This window comes from Cydia fagiglandana, chromosome 18 (genome assembly GCF_963556715.1).
Source record: "Cydia fagiglandana chromosome 18, ilCydFagi1.1, whole genome shotgun sequence".
NCBI lineage: Eukaryota > Metazoa > Arthropoda > Insecta > Lepidoptera > Tortricidae > Cydia > Cydia fagiglandana.
In genome coordinates, this window is record NC_085949.1 from 14,908,643 (window position 1) to 14,928,580 (window position 19,938).

The 19,938-nt window shown below is 36.8% G+C and overlaps 1 protein-coding gene across 1 annotated transcript in view; it reads left to right on the plus strand.

The window, feature by feature from the left end:
• Nucleotides 1–3,866: 3,866 nt before the first annotated feature.
• LOC134673424 (protein pellino) overlaps nucleotides 3,867–19,938 on the plus strand; it is a 117,880-nt gene continuing 101,808 nt past the window's right edge. Inside the window, exon 1 of the mRNA XM_063531410.1 lies at nucleotides 3,867–4,280. Within this exon, the coding sequence (XP_063387480.1) occupies nucleotides 4,267–4,280 (14 nt within the window). The 5' untranslated portion in view covers nucleotides 3,867–4,266. The remainder of the gene's footprint in view (nucleotides 4,281–19,938) is intronic.

Consider the following 19,938-nt stretch of genomic DNA (forward strand, 5'->3'; position numbering starts at 1 on the left):
GATCTCTAAGTACTGTACTGGGCTGGCTGAGATGCAGGATCAGTAACGCCGTTATACGTGCCACCACCATGTGCATCCGAGGCACACGCCACCGGTTTAAGTCCCCCGCCTGGTGGCTTGGGTTCGACGACGGTGCCGCCCTTCCACACATCGACTGAAACCCCTTTTCTACCCTACCTACATATGTCTTAACCTAACCCTTTGCCTATGTATTACTTATGATTCTCGTAATAAATGCTTTAGTTAACATATTTATTGTATTAAAATGGGCGAACTTATCCTTATAAGTTTCCGTTCTTCTACGTTATTTCGTGATGTCATTATCGTCTCAGGTGGCAATGCAATATTTTAAACATTCGCGCAGTGCGGTGTGCCGCCCTGTGTAAGCCGGCTCTGTCAAGGTCGACAAGTTGGCCGAGCTACTAGCTACAGCAGTACAGTTCGATAAGTACCTCCCGAGCTTTCGCGAGTAAAATGCGGCGAACAACTATTTCTGTTAGTTTCTTGCTTGCAAAACAGGTAGAGTAAAAAAGAAGGAAACAGCAATACAAACTAACTATTTTGGCTCAGTGATCCAAAGAGAATCTTGGCCTCCGAAACGAGAGCGTGCCACCTGTCCACAAATATGATGCAAAAATATAAGTAGGTAATGGAAAGTATTAAATACAGCGATGTGAATTAATCGGTGTTTGAAAATGCGCGCTTTGTTTCTAGCGCTCACCTGTTAATTTTTTTTGAGTTTTACCTACAGTTAATTAAAAACTTTAACCTGACAAGAATTAATATACTAGGTACCTAAGTCAACGAATAAAACAATAACAAATACTTGATCTTGTTATTTCGAATGTTTTTAATAATTATGTAAAAGAAACGGGAACAAACTCTGTAAGACAGACAATAGGTACTTTAATTTCGGTAATTATATCCGGTAGGTAATCAACTAATCATATTTAAGTAAATTTACCTATACAAATCACGCAGTATGCATTTCTACTTCATAATAACTTCCAAAGAGAAATGACGTCCTTACAAGGTTAATGCATTAGCGCTATGACGTACGAGCGAACATTAGTTGCTCGTGAGAATGAAATAAAATTATCGTTTAAAATTGGTTTTAAGCAATAAATAAACCTAATTGGAAATTACTTACCGATGATATGAGATCCCATTTTTTTTCTTATACTTCCTATAATGGTTTTTGCACCCTTTTACAACGCAATAAGGCATTTTTGTGTTATGCTGCGTGACAACTTTCTACTGCGCAATTCGCCACACGACTGAGCGCCGGGGTGTGATAAATGCAAATATCACACCCATGTAGCGGCCCCCTTTTTAGTGCTCGTTAGCCGCGTCCTTACGAAGTAATATATATGTCCATGGTACTAACTTGATGCTTAGAATGTTTTATTTATTGCTCTATCATGCCGAGTGTTGACAAGTATTTGACATAAAAAATGTCCAAATGATCTAACAGTTTAGTTTGATAAATAATTCAAAAATAAACTTTATATCATAGATAGTAGAGTCTAATTTCGTAAACTGTCATTGGTTTTTAATTTTAGGGTGGCGTTTCACTGGTCAGAACATGTCTGAGGAATTCGGAAGGAGGAAAATGTTTTGGATATTTGCAAAACCCATGATGATGTCACATGTCACATTATGATGTTTCTTGCTAATATTAAAGTTTAGGATTATACAAACTTGGTTCGGTTTGTTTGGTTGGCACAATTCGCTTATTTTAGGTATATTGAAACTTGAGTACAATAATAGGTATATTACTGCAATAATAGCATTAATATGTTACTCTTCGAAGGCCGCAAATTATATGTGACACGCTCTTATAGGCAAACTTATAGGTCTACAAATAAGATCGTATCAGATATTTATGCCGCCTTTATTGGGCAACATATTATTGCAGCTGACTGTCTACCTACTTAATTACACAATTTTTGTTAATTACATGGTTTAATAAGATCTATAAACTTATGTACCTAGGTATCTAGTTAGGTAAGAAATCTGACTAAAAATCCAAGAAATGTATGTACTTAATGAAGAAAAGAATCATAATCATAGTTAGATATACATTAAATAAAATATTGCAACATGATTTCACTTCCTACCATTATTAATAATAATATTTTTTTATGAATGCGACTTGTATTTTCTGTTCTTGCAGTCTGTAGTTTAAACTCTTTAACTCAAAGTACCTATTAAAGGTCTTACAATAAAAAAAAGTCAATAAAAACCTCATTATTATTTCAGATAAGATATAGACAATCTTTGTGCACTGTTTTTTTTTTATAGTTTCAAACATGTTTCAAATTGGAAAGTGATTCACAGAACTCTAATTCGGCCCGCACTATCTGAGAACCGACTTGTCGGTACAAGAACGCCCTACCATTGCACCCACTTATGAATCTTGTGATGTCGATCGTCAGACAAGCAAAACACAACAGTATTAAACTTGCCAACTCGACTGAATAAACTGGTCACCAGTTTCGGTAAAAATATCTAGTCAGTTATAGTGATATTTTGTAAACAAAGAACGTAATATATTGATCAGATTATTTAAATAAAATTCTATTATATTTTGCTATGGGTTTTATGTGTAACGGACAGGTGCGTCGAAGGAAATTAACGGAAAATCAGCTAATAATACTGAAGAAACTTTTGGAGAAATACGGAAAATATGCGTTTCGAACATCGCAGTTCGTGTCAATGAACTTGAGCAGGTAAGTTTAGTTTGTATTGTGTTAAGTTTACAATTTTCCTTTACGTAGGAATGGCGGACGGAACTGTTGTTGTAACTTTAATGTTTACTTACTGTTTCGAGTAAAAAATATCGAAACACTTGATGAAAATGATTAAAATGTTTAGGTACATTTTCGTTTGTGCGTTTGCAGTAGACCGGGTTCATATTAGTATTACATATCAGTATTTTGTTGAGTGAGTTACGTAAACAGTTTCGAATTAAGTATTACAATTAAATTTACACTATGATTAGGCATAACACAACAGCTGATATTGTATGAAATAAATAATTAAAACGGCAATAATTTTGTTGAAATAGCACTTTAAATTTTGCCGCCTTATTCTTCCCTCCATTTGTTTGACATAAATGTTGCCACACTTTTATAAACCCATCGAATGACTTTTATAATTTATTTTACCTGCATCATGAAATGAAATAGAATACATCGTTTTGAGGAATAGACACGCATTTTCATTGCGTTTGTTTGTTGGCCAGTCACAAAATTAAATAGAAACGCATTTTTTTTCCATTCTTCTTTATACCGTTGTACATATTACTGTCTCTGCTATATTGGCCTGTAAACCTTTACTTTATTTAATTTGGTATTTATTGGCTTTGGTTCTGTGCAGTTTGGGTCACTTGTGAACATATGAGTGGGAACGTGGTATTAAGAATGATGTTAAAAACTTTCGAAAACCTCAACATACGGCCTTCTGCGATAAACAAAGTTGCCGCTTTCCGGCTTCGAACAGAAAAATAGTATTAAGTATTAATATATCTTACTTTGTAATATACTTATCGAATTTGCTTCTGATCATAAATTGCTAATTAGAGGAAACGATGTTTCCACTGTGGCAACACTGCGTTCGAATACACGATTCACTGAAGTCATACTAAATTGCAAAAACTGCTTTAAATGAAAAAGTTTACGTTAGAATTGTCGACTTTGTGATAAAAAAATTATTAAATAAGTTTTGTTACATTGTATAATAATAAATTTGAATTAATTGTGGCCAAAATAGTGGAACTCAAAGCCCAAAATGAAAGGTGTCGTTGTTTGGTTGGTACACACTCAATTTAGCCAACATACAGGCAGTATAAACGTGAAGTTCGTTGGAGTTGAGAATGAAGTTAGCTACGCTGTACAAGTAACATTTTTTTTTAGTTTGTAGTTTGCGAGTTCACGACTGTGTTTAGATTTGTCGGGTCCTAAAACCTGTGGCATTCTTCTCGTTAAAAGGTGTCGTCACTGAATATTTGTTTTGCTATCGAAGTGATAAGTTCATTTAACGTCGTGTATAATCATAATATTTCATGTACGGGAGTGAAGTGCAAATGTTCTAGGTTGGTGAAATAATGACGAGCAGTGCTTATATCGCTTTGTAGCGATGTGTGGTTTTAATACATTAAGTTGATTGTGATTTCAAAATTCATGGTGTATCCAATAAAATTAGTGTCGTTTATAGAATATATTTCGAATCATAGGGACCATAAACGAGCAGACGGATTCTATCATGGTCGTAAAACGGTAAGTTATCGTCAACGTGGTGTTTATATAAGATAAAACAAACTATATCTAGTTCCTACATCTATTTCTAGCATTAACGAACATAGTGCTAGAACTATAATACATTTTGTCTTCTTATACTGAGTACAAGTACTCTTGGTGTGTCGTCAACGTTTGTACGTGACTTACATGTATAATAAAACGTATTTGTTTACGTTGTTTATAGCTCAATATACTCGTATTTGGGTATTTCCAACGTAATTTCCTAATGGTACAATATATTTAGTTATAACATGTCCCTTTGTTTACGAAAAATGTGTTGTTTTCGTTGTCGCCATTGTTATCGATCACTACGCATCGCGGATTGGCTGGCGTGTTTTGTTATTGTATTTTTTTTTAAATATGTCCAAAAAAAAATCAATGCCATTCTAATCCAACCAAGTGCGCATATTAAGTTTATAATTAAATTCAGCCTTGCCCTAATTAACTCCTATGCATATGATTGGCCTAAAAACTTGATTAAATGTTTCATAAATAACACTAAGAATATAATTTTTATAAAATTATAAAAATCAACATGCCACACGATGAAAAAAACTGCATTAACCTTGCACTAGGACTCCACTTTTGGTTTTATGCTAATTAGTAAAACAGGTTATTTAGAGAAAATAACAATGTATTTTGTGTATTAAAATTAAACAGCTTATACCAGGATAGGTATTTGCTATTAGTGTCCAACATTCGGATATGTTCTAAGGAAAAGATTTGCATGATATGCAATAGCCAACAATTAATAGTAGACCAAGTCTGCAAAAAGATTCAGCAACAGCTTGACCACCGACAATTAGCTCACCAAACCGTTACAGCATTCGCTAAATTTTATTGTATCAGAAGTTTCATACCACACTGCTGATTGACATCAGTCCGTTAAAATAAATGTCGGTGCAACTGGCCCTATCTTTCAATTTCAAAATGCTATAATATAAAGTGTGTTTATAAAATTTTTTGTAAGTGCTACTTACATGACCCTTAAATCCCACTGACTTGATATTGGTCACCCTAATATTTAATTTACACATTTTCTTGCCTAACTTATAGTTTGTTTTTAGCATTAGAAATAAGGTAAACAATCTTGATGTGTCTTTTAATTGAAAAACGCATTTTAAAAATAAGTTACGGCAAATATGTAACAATTATAAATCTAATATGATCATTTATATTCTTCTGAAGTAATAGTTACTGATTATTAAAATGCGTTTTTCAATTAAAATACATGTCAAGATCGCTTACCTTCTTTCAAGTTCTTTCTAACGCTAAAAAAACTAACTATAGCTTGTAATAACTTTGGGAAACAATGCAACATTGTAATTACCAATTAGTCTAAACCAATTAAAATACTTAATTGGGTAGCTGTCAACAAGCAGAGCAGATAAGTTAATTAGTGTAATAACACCATTAGGTCAAATGCACATCTATTTATTTTTAGGTCATTTGATATCATTTATTTTTCCAATCAAATTACATAAGACAATGAAACTTCTTAATAACTATTAATCAGCTGTATTTCCAGCAAGAAGCATATGTGTATGTGTATACAGTGTTTATTTATAATGTATGGAATTATATGTGAGATGGCACATCAATTGCTTGTATTTTGTGATTCAATCAGTCATTAGTTTAAGCTGATATTTTCAATCAATAATAAGTCTACTTTGTGAAATTGGCAACTCACTGAAATATTGAGATGTTGTTGCTGTTGTTGTCCAATGGCACCCCAGAGCTGCAAAGGGCCTTCACAAAATATCGAGATAGAGAATTAAATAAGCCAAAATAATCCAAATAGGGTCCGTCTAAGCCACTGCTAACTTTCTACCAACTTGAATAGAACATAAACCGCGTATCTGACTGTGCCAGACAGTCTGCCAACAGGGAGAGATGGCGGGAGATCGTGCGAAGAGCTGTGTCCGCCTCTACTACCGATGCGGACGCCTCAACATGACCACGACCGCTCTGTCAAGAGCGATATGACAGAGAAGAAGAAGAATAGAACATGTTGGCAGAGTTGGCTTGGTCATTGGCATTAGTAGAAATAGTTGTAACTACCCATAGTTGACATATATTTATCAAAGTAGAAAGTTATTTGATTCTCAGGGATTTAAATAACTTAGCTATCAACATAAACCAGGCCCGCGCCTTTGTAAACAAATTAAAATTTAAGCCGCACCTCGCCTAATAAAATAAGCATTAAGGATTACTGCTGTTCATTTAGAACGTGGAAGCCACCCAGTCCAGTCCTGCATAATTTGGCAATAAATTCTTATCCTTTCGGCAGTGGGGAGACACTCCTGACTTCGGGCAAACTCGCCTCCGTTTGGTTCAGCATTGCGTGCAATTATTAGGGTTGGCACCACCGTTTTGTAGGAAATGTCCTTTCTGTACGGTAGTACAGTCATCAGCAATAGTATCTTACACAACTAGGGCCGCAAAAATATATGACGCGCTCTTATTGCGCTCCAAATAAGAACGTGTCACATATTTTTGCGGCCCTAGTTGTGTAAGATACTATTGCTGATGACTGTACTATTAGGCCCAGTTGCACCATTCCACTAACCCGGGTTTAATCGGTTAAAGTGTCAAATTGAACTGGTAACCATGGTAACTCCATCGTTTATCCGGCTATCCCCGGGTTAGTGAATGGTGCATGTCCTTACTTATTCTGTGCTTTCGGGTACTTATTGAAGTGCTACCTGACTAAGCTTAAGTTTACGTGCACGACTATTTCAGAGCAGCCAACGTTGCGTAGGTGTTTCAAGATTGCCGCCCTGAGGGCATAATGGCATATGTTCGTACATCGAAAATTTCTTTTTTAACCCTAAACTTGGCAGGATTTTTTTTGCTAGAATTTTGTGTTTTTTTCTTGAAAAAAGGGATACCAAGGGTTGACTTAAGGGTACAAAAAAAAAAAATCTTAGTATTTTAGTTTTTTATTTATACAACGTATCTTTAAATGCACACTGCCAAGGATTCACAAATTAACATTAAATTAGGTATGTATCCTAGGAGAGACACTGCCAGGTTCACAGTGAGGTGAGTTATGTATCTTTAAAGATTCATTGCCAGGTTGAGGTTGCAGAATATTTACTGTCTTACTAAGAAATTATTAGGATTTTAGGACAAATTACGATATTCTATTTATTAAAAGTATTTAACTACATTATTCAAGTGCCACAGATATTACAGATAAGGCTACAACAACAAAAAAGAGCTCGCAATCTGATTGCTCTTGTTCCTCAACCCGGGGTCAGGTCAGAAATAGATTAGTAGTTGCCTCCATCGTCTCTAGAGCACCTACATCTGTTATCAGACAGCGATCATGGAACAACAGATAGCGACCCCAGCCCAGCGACCACTGCTATCCATGTCCAGCATGCCATCATCACCATCGCCAAAGCAGGTAACATTGCTAGTACATCTTCAGAGAGGTGAGTCTCCAATTACGAGACGTTGAGTAAACCTGTCTGAACTCTGAACCTGCCACAACACCATCCTATAATCATATATCATCGCCATTTTCAGGTCTGTCATCCTACTCTGCAGCTTCAGTGCTCCTTCCCCTGCAACAGCTACCTACATTTTATTTGGATTATTTTTTTACACATTATCTGTGACTACTGGCCATTCCCGTAAATCGCTACATTTCCAATATAGTGTGAGAGGTTTTGATTGGACTGGCTTCTTTTTAGTCACAATTATAGTTTTTTTTTTATCGAGTAGCTACTGCAAGCATTGATGCTGAAGAGTAGGATGTAAGATTGATAAACCTGAAAATAGCGATGGTATAGGATTATGGGATGATGTCGGAGCATTCGAATTTGCTTGTTTAGAGAGGCTTACTGTTTGTCTTGTAGTTGGAGACTCATTCTGAATGTACTAGCAATGTTATCTGATTTGGCGATGGTGGTGGTGGCATGCTGGTCATGACTAGCAGTGGTCGCTGGGATGAGGTCGCTATCTGTTGTTTCATAATCGCTGTCTGATGACAAGTCTAGCTTCTCTAGATAAGATGGTAAAGATGGAGGCAACTGCTGCTGTTTATTTCTGATCTGACTCCGAATTGAGGAATAAGAGGAACCCGATAGCGAGCTCTATTTTGTTGCTGTAGCCTTATCTGTAATATTTATGACACTTGAAGGATATAGTTAAATACTTTTAACAATAGAATGTCGTAATTTGTCCTAAAATCCCAATAATTTCTTAGAAAGACAATGAACACTCTGGAACCTTAACCTGGCAATGTATCTTTAAAGATACATTTAAAAAAGCATGTTTTTAGTAGAGTAGCTGGCGGTGTGCATTTGTAGATACATACGATAAAACGAGTTCATGCTATCTATAACAACCATGCAATGACTAATAAAAATACGTTATAGTATAGAATATATATTCACTTTTTATGTAACAATCATAAATAGACCCAAATCTAAAAGGAAATCACTAAAAAGTACCACTTTTCCCATACGATGCGTAGACGCAGCTTCGCGGCCTGACATTTTGCGTGCTACCACAGAATAATTAATAGTACTACCGTACAGAAAGGAAACTTCCTACAAAACCGAAGTTTGACAGCGGTTCAGGGTCGAATCATGCTGTCCCTTTCTAATATATGGCACTATCCCTTTCGGCTATCTAGGGTTGTCAAAAATCAAGTGATTATCTTATCTGTGGTCGTGCACGCAAAAGGAAGTCAAGTGGTGCCAACCCTAATGATTGCTCGGAGCAATGCTGAGCCGAGCGGAGCCGAGTTTGACCGAAGTCAGGAGCTTCGCACCCCTGGTGCTACACTCAAAATCCGATATGCCAGTGACATAAAATATTTTTTTACCAATTAAGTATAGTATCAAGTGGAAAAATATGCGTCAAAGAATAATATGAAGCTGTTTACTTTTTGCGTAGATTTTTAAAAAGTGTAACGTGCATAAGAATGCACACTGCCAAGTTTAGGGTTAATACAGTTGCTCAAAAAAGTGCTACTTTACGTAGCTGTTTAGCGTGCGGTTGGTTTTCGCAAACTAGTGTTTTTTTTTTAGGGTTCCGTACCCAAAGGGTAAAACGGGACCCTATTACTAAGACTTCGCTGTCCGTCCGTCCGTCCGTCCGTCCGGCCGTCTGTCATCAGGCTGTATCTCACGAACCGTGATAGCTAGACAGTTGAAATTTTCACAGATGATGTATTTCTGTTGCCGCTATAACAACAAATACTAAAAACAGAATAAAATAAAGATTTAAATGGGGCTCCCATACAACAAACGTGATTTTTGACCAAAGTTAAGCAACGTCGGGCGTGGTCAGTACTTGGATGGGTGACCGTTTTCTTTTTGCATTTTTTCCCGTTTTTTTTTTGCTTTATGGTACGGAACCCTTTGTGCGCGAGTCCGACTCGCACTTGCCCGGTTTTATTTATTTATACTTGGTCCAATTCATGACTTCGGTGGAACACTATCGAAAATACAGTTTCAGCGCTGCCGAAAGGCGGTTTTTTTCCGAAACCAAAGGTAGGCCATTGCATTGAATACGTAGACCTACTTACTAAGTACTTATACATGCCGTGGTGGTATCTATTTTTTATCTAGTCTAATAGGCCCATTTGTAACTGTTTTATCTTTTTTACCCTTACCCTTAACCTTACATTAGTTTCTTATTATCTTCTTATCACTATTTCCTAGAATTTTACTGTGAATCATTTTACCCAACTTCAATAATTGAGGAAGATCGGTGCCTATCTGTGTTGAGCCTACTGATTTCGGCAAACTTTGTAGGTACCTTTTTACGATTACGACCCATAAAATTCCTCAATAATTCCTTGAAGTACAGTAGGTAGTTTTACGTAAGTAATTTACCTTCTCTCTAGGGAATGCAAATCGGTTATTTTCGGTTATTTTTTGTATGGAAATAATCGGTTATTAACCGAAACCGCGGTTATTTCCATACAAAAAATAACCGATTTGCATTCCCTACTTCTCTCACTACCTTAGCCTACCTGACTTTTTGTTTTAGATCTACATTGTTCCTATGGGAAAATGATGTATTCGATTTTCATAAGTTATTCCTATACCATAAGAATATTAAAGCCTATAAACCTACTTCTAAAATACCTACGATTATATTCACCTCATTCGCTCTTACCATAATTGAGTTAGTTACTATGTCAAATATAAAAGCGCCACCCACCTTACGGAACTCCCTAACAAATGTGATGCAAAGGCATAAATTTTACGCCAAACTAATGTTTCATATCGTGAATATCGTCCCCCGGCCCTCTACTTTAGTGTGTTAATATAATTATACGGATGGCCGCTCCATTTAGTGAATGGGCATTTCTCGCAACCTAAGGGGCAGGGACCCTTGCCGTAGCCTACGGCGTCAGCAGGTAGGTACCGGGCTTTATGGTTTACAATATTCGAGATGAACAAAACGGACAATTGCTACATTCTGAATCTTCTTGCTTCGTCGTAAGTCGAAGTTTGAAGATTTAGGAATTTAAGGTGTATACAGTATGTGTCTGACCACGGGGCTTTAAATCCAGGGCTTGATTTTACTCGCTAAACTAAGCTACTTTTACTATGGGACCAACCCTAAAATCGGGGAAAAAATATTTGCTTTTCCATAGAAAACGTCGACATCTGATCAGCCAAAATGTATGAAATAAAAGCTTGTAAAAACTTTTTTCGGGATTTCGGGGTTGGTGCCATAATAAAAGTAGCTCAGTTTAGCGAGTATAATCGAGCTCTGGAATTAAAGCCCCATGGTCAGTAACACCCTGTATAAAACTACTTTTCACATAGTGTGCGCAGGTCCTGAGGTGACTGAGGTTTTTAATAGGTACGACCGAAAGGTTAGCGAGTTTTTTTTATAGCTACGACCAGAAGTAACATGTTTTTAATAGACCAATATGTTCAGCGTACCTATACCAATATGTTTAATTAATGTTATTATATCATATTAATTTTATATTATACCTATATTTGAAAGCCCCGGACAAGATTACAAGTAAGTTAAAAGTCCTTTCCGAAGGACGCAAATAAGTCCGCCGGTCCGTTTTGGAAATATTTATGCTCAAACACAAACTAGTGTCCGACCGAAACCGGATTTTGGCGAAACTGAAACTTCGGCCAGACACTACCGAAAATACTCACCGAAAATTTCGGCAGCTTTTTGGCCAATATCGATCATTCGGCCGAATCATGATTTCCATGCCGGAACCAAAAAAATCCGTAATCAGATTCACCCTAAACTCATATTTACCATCCGTTCCGTCCTGGGTAAAAAAAGCTTGTCGCCAAAAGTACCAGAACCGTAAAACATTAGCAAGTATCTCTACTCTACCTATTCTTAGAAACCGAGTGCAGTGATCTTCACGAATTCCTTGTCATCCAATCCATCATTTCGTCGGTAATGCTCGGAAGCACTCGTTTGAGTGATGGCCTCTTGGGTACCAAATCAAAACATATTGAGTTTCGTTTCGTGTTACGAAGAAAAGCTTGTAAAAGTTGTAAAGTCCCCGAATGATACAAAAAATTGGCCTTCTAAGAACGATTGGGCTGTGTTTTTGTATGAAAAAGTTACTGTTTGAAAAAAATGTACTTAGGTAAATTTCTCTCAAGTTTGTTAGTGGTTTTTAATATTATTGATAAGTTATCTGAGTAATGCTAAATATATTTGTGAATGAAGCGTCCCGATCGGTTTACATCTTGAGACCATCGTAATGATACAGTCGAATTTAAATATATGAGTTCGTTCAACTTTCCCATAAATGTATAATGGCGATCGATGACCTTGCTATAATAAGTTTGTTTATCTTGCATATTTTTGTGATGACGAGTACTGTTATTACACTGGGGCCCAATTCAACTCGAGAAAATGGCAAGTGATGTTGCTATTGTATGAATACTTTTGGAATGTCAGTTGTTTTCAAATTTATTAACACCTATCTCATAAGTTAAAAATTTTCAGCAACGCTGTGCTGGTGTCGGACCAACCTAGAGATTGACCAAGAAAAGTCTGTAGCGATTTTGATAGCCCACGGAGTGCCAGTGTTATTTTAAACGTCAAACTTCTATGAAATTATGACGTATAAATAACACTCGCACTGCGTGGGCTATCAAAATCGCTGCAGACTTTTTTTGGTCTAACTCTGCATGGCATTTGCAATGACAAAGTGTGGCAATGTCACCATAAATGACATCTTTTTTATTAAAATATTCTCCCTTTATAATTACATGTTATATTTTATTAAAATATACACCCTTTCACTTTGCTATGTTCAAGGCAGTGCACACTTAGCTTAGACGGACTCTAATACTTTCTATCCCTCACTAAAGTCAAATTACGCCCTTGAACTTCTTGGCATTAATAATTTGTACAGGTGAAAAACACCCCCTCCTTTTAAAGTCAATTGTAATATCAACGTGACCAACAACCTTAAAGGGGCCCACTGATTATCAGTCCGCCGGACGGTATCGGCCTGTCAGTTGTTCGGAATTGTCAAAATTTTGTTCTAACTGACAGGCCGATACCGTCCGGCGAACTGTTAATCAGTGGGTCCCTTAAGGTTGGTGAGCGTTTTATATGGGAAAGCGGCGCGCCCCGCTCACGGCCCGCCCGGATAACGCGCCTGTGTGACGAAGCCTTCACATGTACAGGTATTTTTAACCCTCCCATCGACACCGAAATGTCAAAAGGAAGCCAGCCCGTCGGCTTGAAGCACGAGGCCCGCGTCCATTAAACTTTAATAAGAGGGTTAAAAGAGGGCTTCACACGCACAGATCACTCACTAACTAGATGAAGCATATAAAACTGTTCCGACGGCGGGGAAATGAGCAATCACTATATTTAGAAGAAGAAAGAAAGAAAGAAAAGAAAAAACATTTATTTACGTCAACAGACCAGTTAAATTACAAATTTTATATCAAGACATAGACGCCGCACGCGAATATGTAGTGAGTGTGCTTACTGTCACACCTACCTGCAGACTTATGACGTCACAGTAACTACCCCCACCACTTTCGCGCTTGTCATCTCATACAATTATGTTCAGGACATTATACTGAATGTATTAGTACCATATTGACCCATATCTGAGACGACATGAACGAAAACTAACCCTGCCTGTTCAGCTGGCCTACTACATACAGTGTTGCCAACTTGGCATAAATGATGCCAGATCTGGCATATTTTCACTCGCTTTGGCACCAAAATTTTCCATTTAGCATCTGGCATAATTTTTAGCATAATTTATACTTCGTTTTTTTTAGCATTAGAAATTAGGTAAACAATCTTGATGTGTCTTTTAATTGAAAAACACATTTTAAAAATAAGTTACGGCAAATATGTAACAATTATGAATCTAATACGATCATTTATATTCTTCTGCTTTCATAAGTAATAGTTTTTGATTTTTAAAAAGCGTTTTTCAATTAAAAGACATGCCAAGATCGCTTACCTTCTTGCAAGTTCTTTCTAATGCTAAAAAAAACGAACTATAGTCTAAGTCAAGTTTGCACCAACTTGGCAGCAACAATATTCCCCATTGACTTATGTGGTTCAGATTTTCATATGAATTTTGACTTTTGTGGACAGATGGACGTCAACGGACTATATAAAGTTGGTCAAGCAGATCTTGACAGTAGAAAAATGCGGTAAATTTGAAAAATATATGTGCTTTAAGTGTCTAATTTCAAGTGATATTTTAGCATTTTTTTAGCATAGGTGTTTCAAAAATCTTTGGCATAATTTTGGCATAATCTAGACATTAGCCTAGCATTTTTTGCATATCCGAGTTGGCAACACTGACTACATAGATTGTTGTAGCATTGCAATAAAGTGTCGTTGCTCGCGTATTAATGTTGTGAGAGTGTCTATCTTCGTATATTGTCCTCCAAAGTTAGAAAAAACTCAATTTCATGGAGATATGCGACTAGCCAATAATGCCAATACTTTGAGTAGTAAACCTTTTAACTCCGTCCGATGATGATAATAGGTGTGCGACTTTAGCCGACCATATGCATCATAATTAAGGGCCCCCCACATCTGGCGTCTTTCGAGCGTCGGCGTCTGTCGGCGTCGGTCCAGCGCTATGGAAAATGACGTCGCTGCGCAGTTGCGTCGACGCTGCGTCGACGTTGCGTCGACGTCGGCCATAGAATTGTAAAGAATTGTAAACGCCGACGCTCGAAAGACGCCAGATGTGGGGGGGGGGGGGGGGGCCTAATGTACGTGGCGGAGAATTCGGCATCTATGAGGTGCAATCTACGGCTTCACATAAACGTCACTGCACTGCACAATAAAGGTTACGTTAAAAATAAAACTCAAGTGCTCTAAATCCGGAGGCATTTGAAAGGCGAGGCAATGAAAACTATTTGGCACCCTCTCTTGTTACTAAAATGTACGTAGGTGGCAATGTAGGCGTACCAAAAAAATGTAACTACAATTATGGGACATGTATTATATTATAAACCTAGTGGGTTTTGTTTGTTTAGTAGACTTGAAATTGAAATTTATATAATAATCGGACAAGTGCGAGTCGGACTCTCCCATCGCGGCAATTTAGATCATCATCTGTGAAAAGTTCAACTGTCTAGCTATCACAGTTCATGAGATACAGCCTGGTGACAGACGGTCAGACAGACAGACAAACGGACAGTGGAGTCTTAAGGCCTGTGCACACCGGGTGCGTGAGCGTAGACGTGCACTGAGTTTAAACAAATAAATTGGACAGGTGGAATACCACCCTAAAGTACTCGTGTCTCACTTGAAGTGATAGGTTTGAAGCTTTAAATCTACATTATTACTGTCAAATCAAGACTGTGCCTTCTCATTGTTTACACTGGTCATTCATTTTGAGTAGTTTCTCTATACGCTATACTACTTTTCTCTGCGATTGACTGTTAAGTATACTAAAAGAGAATTGTTGCCTAACTGCGGCAAAGTAAATATGTGTACTATTATCTTGCATGGCTCACTCCGCGATTTAGTCGCGTCGCTACAAGTACATGCGGCCCACACCAATTTTGGTGTCTATGAGCAGTAGTAGTTGCCGCACACCGCTACGGAACGGACGCCTGCTCGCGCTTGCGCCACCTTGCGGTAATATCTTCCTTACCTAGAACCTAGTACTATTATTTATTCTGTGACTACTAAAATAACACGATACATATTGCTTTCTGCTGCATCGTTAGTAAGTTTGAGTCGTATTTTTAACTTATGTAGCTATTGTTAGAGTCAGCTGTTCAATTTGCACAAAAATGTGTTCCATTATTATATCATCGCGAAAGGCTGTAAATTCCATACTAATCAATTACTCGGCGCTCGCAACGATACGGCTTCCACCTGCCATCACACCTGCATGACAGATGTTTCGGACCCCCATAGAAACGGTTCCAAACGGCTGCAAATTACCGTCCACAATGTTGACTGTTGGTGAACCCTATTGCTACGACATAAGACCCATTGTTGGTCAAGTACAAGCGTCGTTCGTGCGCTCGCCTGCGTTCCGAGTCGTGCTTCAGAGAAACCAATATTCCCATTGAGTTCAATGGGACAACTAAGGGGGCCTACCGCGAACCCCGTTCGACGTGTTGCCTCCCTGTCACGCTCATGTACGAATTTACAAGTGCAACAGACAGACAACACTTCGAACGTCGAACGCACAGTGTTTCGTCTAGAACAAGCTAGGTGGACAAAATTATTTTTTTGTGTTTTTGGGTAGTATTATGGTTAGTATTGTTCAATTAAATATAATTTACTAAAAATTTTAAAATACCATGAAAAAAACGTAAAAAAATTAAAATAAAATATATATTTAAATTAATTACATATATTTTTGCAAATTATTTATTAACAAAATAATAAACAAAATTTTACAGTTCTTTAGATACATTATTTTCATACTATTTACTTAAAAATATACAAAAAAATAGAAATATAATATAGAAAATTAATTAAAACTTAACTTATTATTAATAATTAATCTGTTAATTATTAATAACCTAATAATCTGTTCTAACTCATGTATTATATCAGAATAATAATTGTTTTCCTTGTTTTGCGTAAGTTTTTTAAAGTTCTTCTAAAGGATATAACACGCTTGTACCTTTTGCATTGGACAAATAATGATATGATGAATATTTATGATAATCAGCCTTCATTGATCACATTTTAGTCTGCTTGTAAGTTTGTATTTGTCGATTTTGACTCAATATAATATGCTAATGCCTCATTAACACTTAGCTGCCTAGAATTCATTGAAGTACCTACTGCTGTCGTAAGAACAAGACTACGTTGGCTTATATGGACTTTCTCTAATTTTTTTTAAACATTTTTGCCGTGTTCTATTTTCTGCCGATCACGAATCAATCGGAATTTCGGCAGCAGTTAAAACATAGGTAGGTACGTAATTGTACCAGATCTTTAACTCCGCGTTTTTTTCGTTTTAAAAGGGGAACTTATGAAGTTTAATTTGGGTCTTCCTGCAGGATTAACATTTTCAGACGACGTTGATGCACTTGGTCTAGTTATGTACACTTGTTTGGCAATCCATAACACTTTTAAACTTTTCCACAAATTGCTTCTTTAAATCTTGACGCACTATTCCACTTGGTATTCAGTTTTGATGAATAACTGCTTAAAATATTTTTCAACCGTCTCTCAGACTCTTCTTTGAAATCTCGTAACTCATATTTTACCAATATAAACTGATAAAGGTGGAAATTTTCGTCGTTTTTCCCCTTATTTATCCATTCTTCAAAAACCCCTTCCTTAAAATAGAGAAAACGTGTTCTGCAAAAAAAAAGAAAAAAAAATGTTATGCAAATTTCTGCAAAATGAAATATACACCATCATAAACTAGAATTATGCAAGTAAATAATATCAAAAATCTAGACCGGTGTCAAGCGGTGTCAAGTATTTGCTAGTCTATCAAAGTTCTAAAATGAAGAAAAAAACACCACGTTTTTAAGTGCATATTTATTGCTCTATACGAGCATTATTACAACTGATATGAACATGTTTTTATGAAAAATATAAAGTGCTTACCTTCAGTTATAAGATCTATTACCAAAACTTTTCATAAAATAACGTTTTACTTGTAAGAGATGTTGTTGAACGCATCACAAAATTGCAACTGATTTAATTGTGCAATTGCACTTACCTCATTAGCTGACTTCTGCACCCTATGACTCGTAAAATTAGAAAGTTAGACATAATCTATTAATGGGTTTGGGGGTTTCAACATGTTGTTTATCATATCTAATGACTCATTAGAGATAATTTGATAACGACTTTTGTCCACCTAGCTTGTTCTGGACGAAACACTGTGGAACGGGGGTCTGTTCTGGCGCCCAACAAATCGTCTCACCAGCGTCTTTGGTCTCTTGAAACGGAATATACAATCAGTTCCTCCCACCGTTCTCCATCCTTGTCTGACCTCACAATTCCGAAAGAAACAGGCTCAAGCGTAGGCCTAATTTTCGTTCGGAACTCGTGCCTGGCCGACAGATGTGCGTGATAAAAAATCTGTAATTACGTACGCAGCCGCGGGGATTTTAAAAGGTCCTTTGGGTTCTTTTACCTGATGCCTTTCATGCCTCCTCGTCCCGTTATTTAAAGCTCCAAGAATAAGAGAAATTGTTGATTTATATAGTCTGGGTTGTGCTTATATTTATACTGGTAATTATAAATTAAATCGATATAGGCGAAATTTCCTGTTGTAAAAACATGTTTTATGTATGTATGTGTAGTTAGAATTTAAGATGACCGAATGTTACTTAAGAGCTCTTTCTACAACTCGGACATTTTAAATTTAAAACAATGCTAAAATCCAATTATAAGTAACATACCTTTTATTTTAACCAGCAGTTAATGATGGAAACAACTTCTTTTGATCGTGGGAGTAAAAATAAACAATAAACACAGCTTTGTCCCAACTCCCAACCTATGTGTTTTTGTAATTTAAAAAAAACCGGGCAAGTGCGAGTCGGACTCGCGCACGAAGGGTTCCGTACCATAATGCAAAAAAAAAAACAAAAAAAAAGCAAAAAATAAACGGTCACCCATCCAAGTACTGACCACTCCCGACGTTGCTTAACTTTGGTCAAAATCACGTTTGTTGTATGGGAGCCCCATTTTAATCTTTATTTTATTCTGTTTTTAGTATTTGTTGTTATAGCGGCAACAGAAATACATCATCTGTGAAAATTTCAACTGTCTAGCTATCACGGTTCGTGAGATACAGCCTGGTGACAGACGGACGGACGGACGGACGGACGGACGGACAGCGAAGTCTTAGTAATAGGGTCCCGTTTTACCCTTTGGGTACGGAACCCTAAAAAGGAAATACGGCAATATATGGGCCCTCCCATTTGACATAGATACTTCTTGGTAGCTTGTGTACCTAATAGTTTACATCAGCCGGCGTATTATGGATAGCTTTATCCATCTTTATCCACGTAATAAAATAACTGTCACTTTTCAACGCCGTGGGATAGAAAGTGACGGACACCGTTTTATCACGCTGTCACGTAGACAAGAACATATCCGTACTGAAGTAGGTACCTATAGGACATGTCGTCCGCTTAGCTATGGGATAGCGGAAGCAGTTATAAAGTTGACCCAAAATATTTTTATTAAGCAATGAGCTTCATCACATATGTTCCTTGAGTAATTCTAAGCATTTCAAGCCTGGGAGGCAATAAGAAATGTGTGTCTACTCGGATTTGTAATGGATTCAAACTTTCAACCCCTTTTTAACCCTGTTAGGGGATGAATTTTACAAAACGCTGAAATTACTTTTCCTGTCTTTTAATAATATCCCCAAATACAAAGATTCAAGTCCCGCGTTCGAAAAATTTTTTGATATCCATACAAACTTTCAACCCCCTTTTCACCACCTTAGAGGATGAATTTTCAAAAACGCTGAAAATAGTTTTCTTGTATTTTAATAATATATCGTCTTACGAAGTTTCAAATTCCTAGCTTAAAATAAAACTTGAACCCCATACAAACTTTCATCCCCTTTTTAACCCCCTTAGGGGTTGAATTGCTCAAAATCGCTTCTTATCTCTTGTACACTTTATAAATTTAATCTAGTGTGCAAATTTCAACTTTCTATCTTTTGTAGTTTCGGCTCCGCGTAGCAAAAATCTCCAACCAAATTTTTCACCTTTTTACGTTTTTCTTGTAAAATTACTATGAAACTGAAAAAAACAAATATCAGCAATGAATTCTACGTCTTTGGTTTATGCGAAAATGATACCAAACTTGCCCTAGTACCCACCAGGATCAGAATAGATATTTTTTAAAGATGACGGGTGGCTGCCGTCTCTGTATCCCACCCTCCCCCCCACTCCAGGCTAGAAATGCTTAGAATTACTCAAATATCAGATGTGATGAAGCTCATAGCTTAATAAAATTTTTTTGGGTAATGTATGGCAGCGTTACATAACTGATTCCAGTAGGGAAGTCCATTGCGTTCTACGCTTCCAAGTAAACTGATAAAAATATAATAACAAAAGGTATGTTATTATATATAAAATGTTAGTGTTATATATTATATTGCATTAGTATTGACTGAATATCGCGAGCGTCAGGATGACGGGTAGTGGACCTTGGAGATTTCAACGAAAAG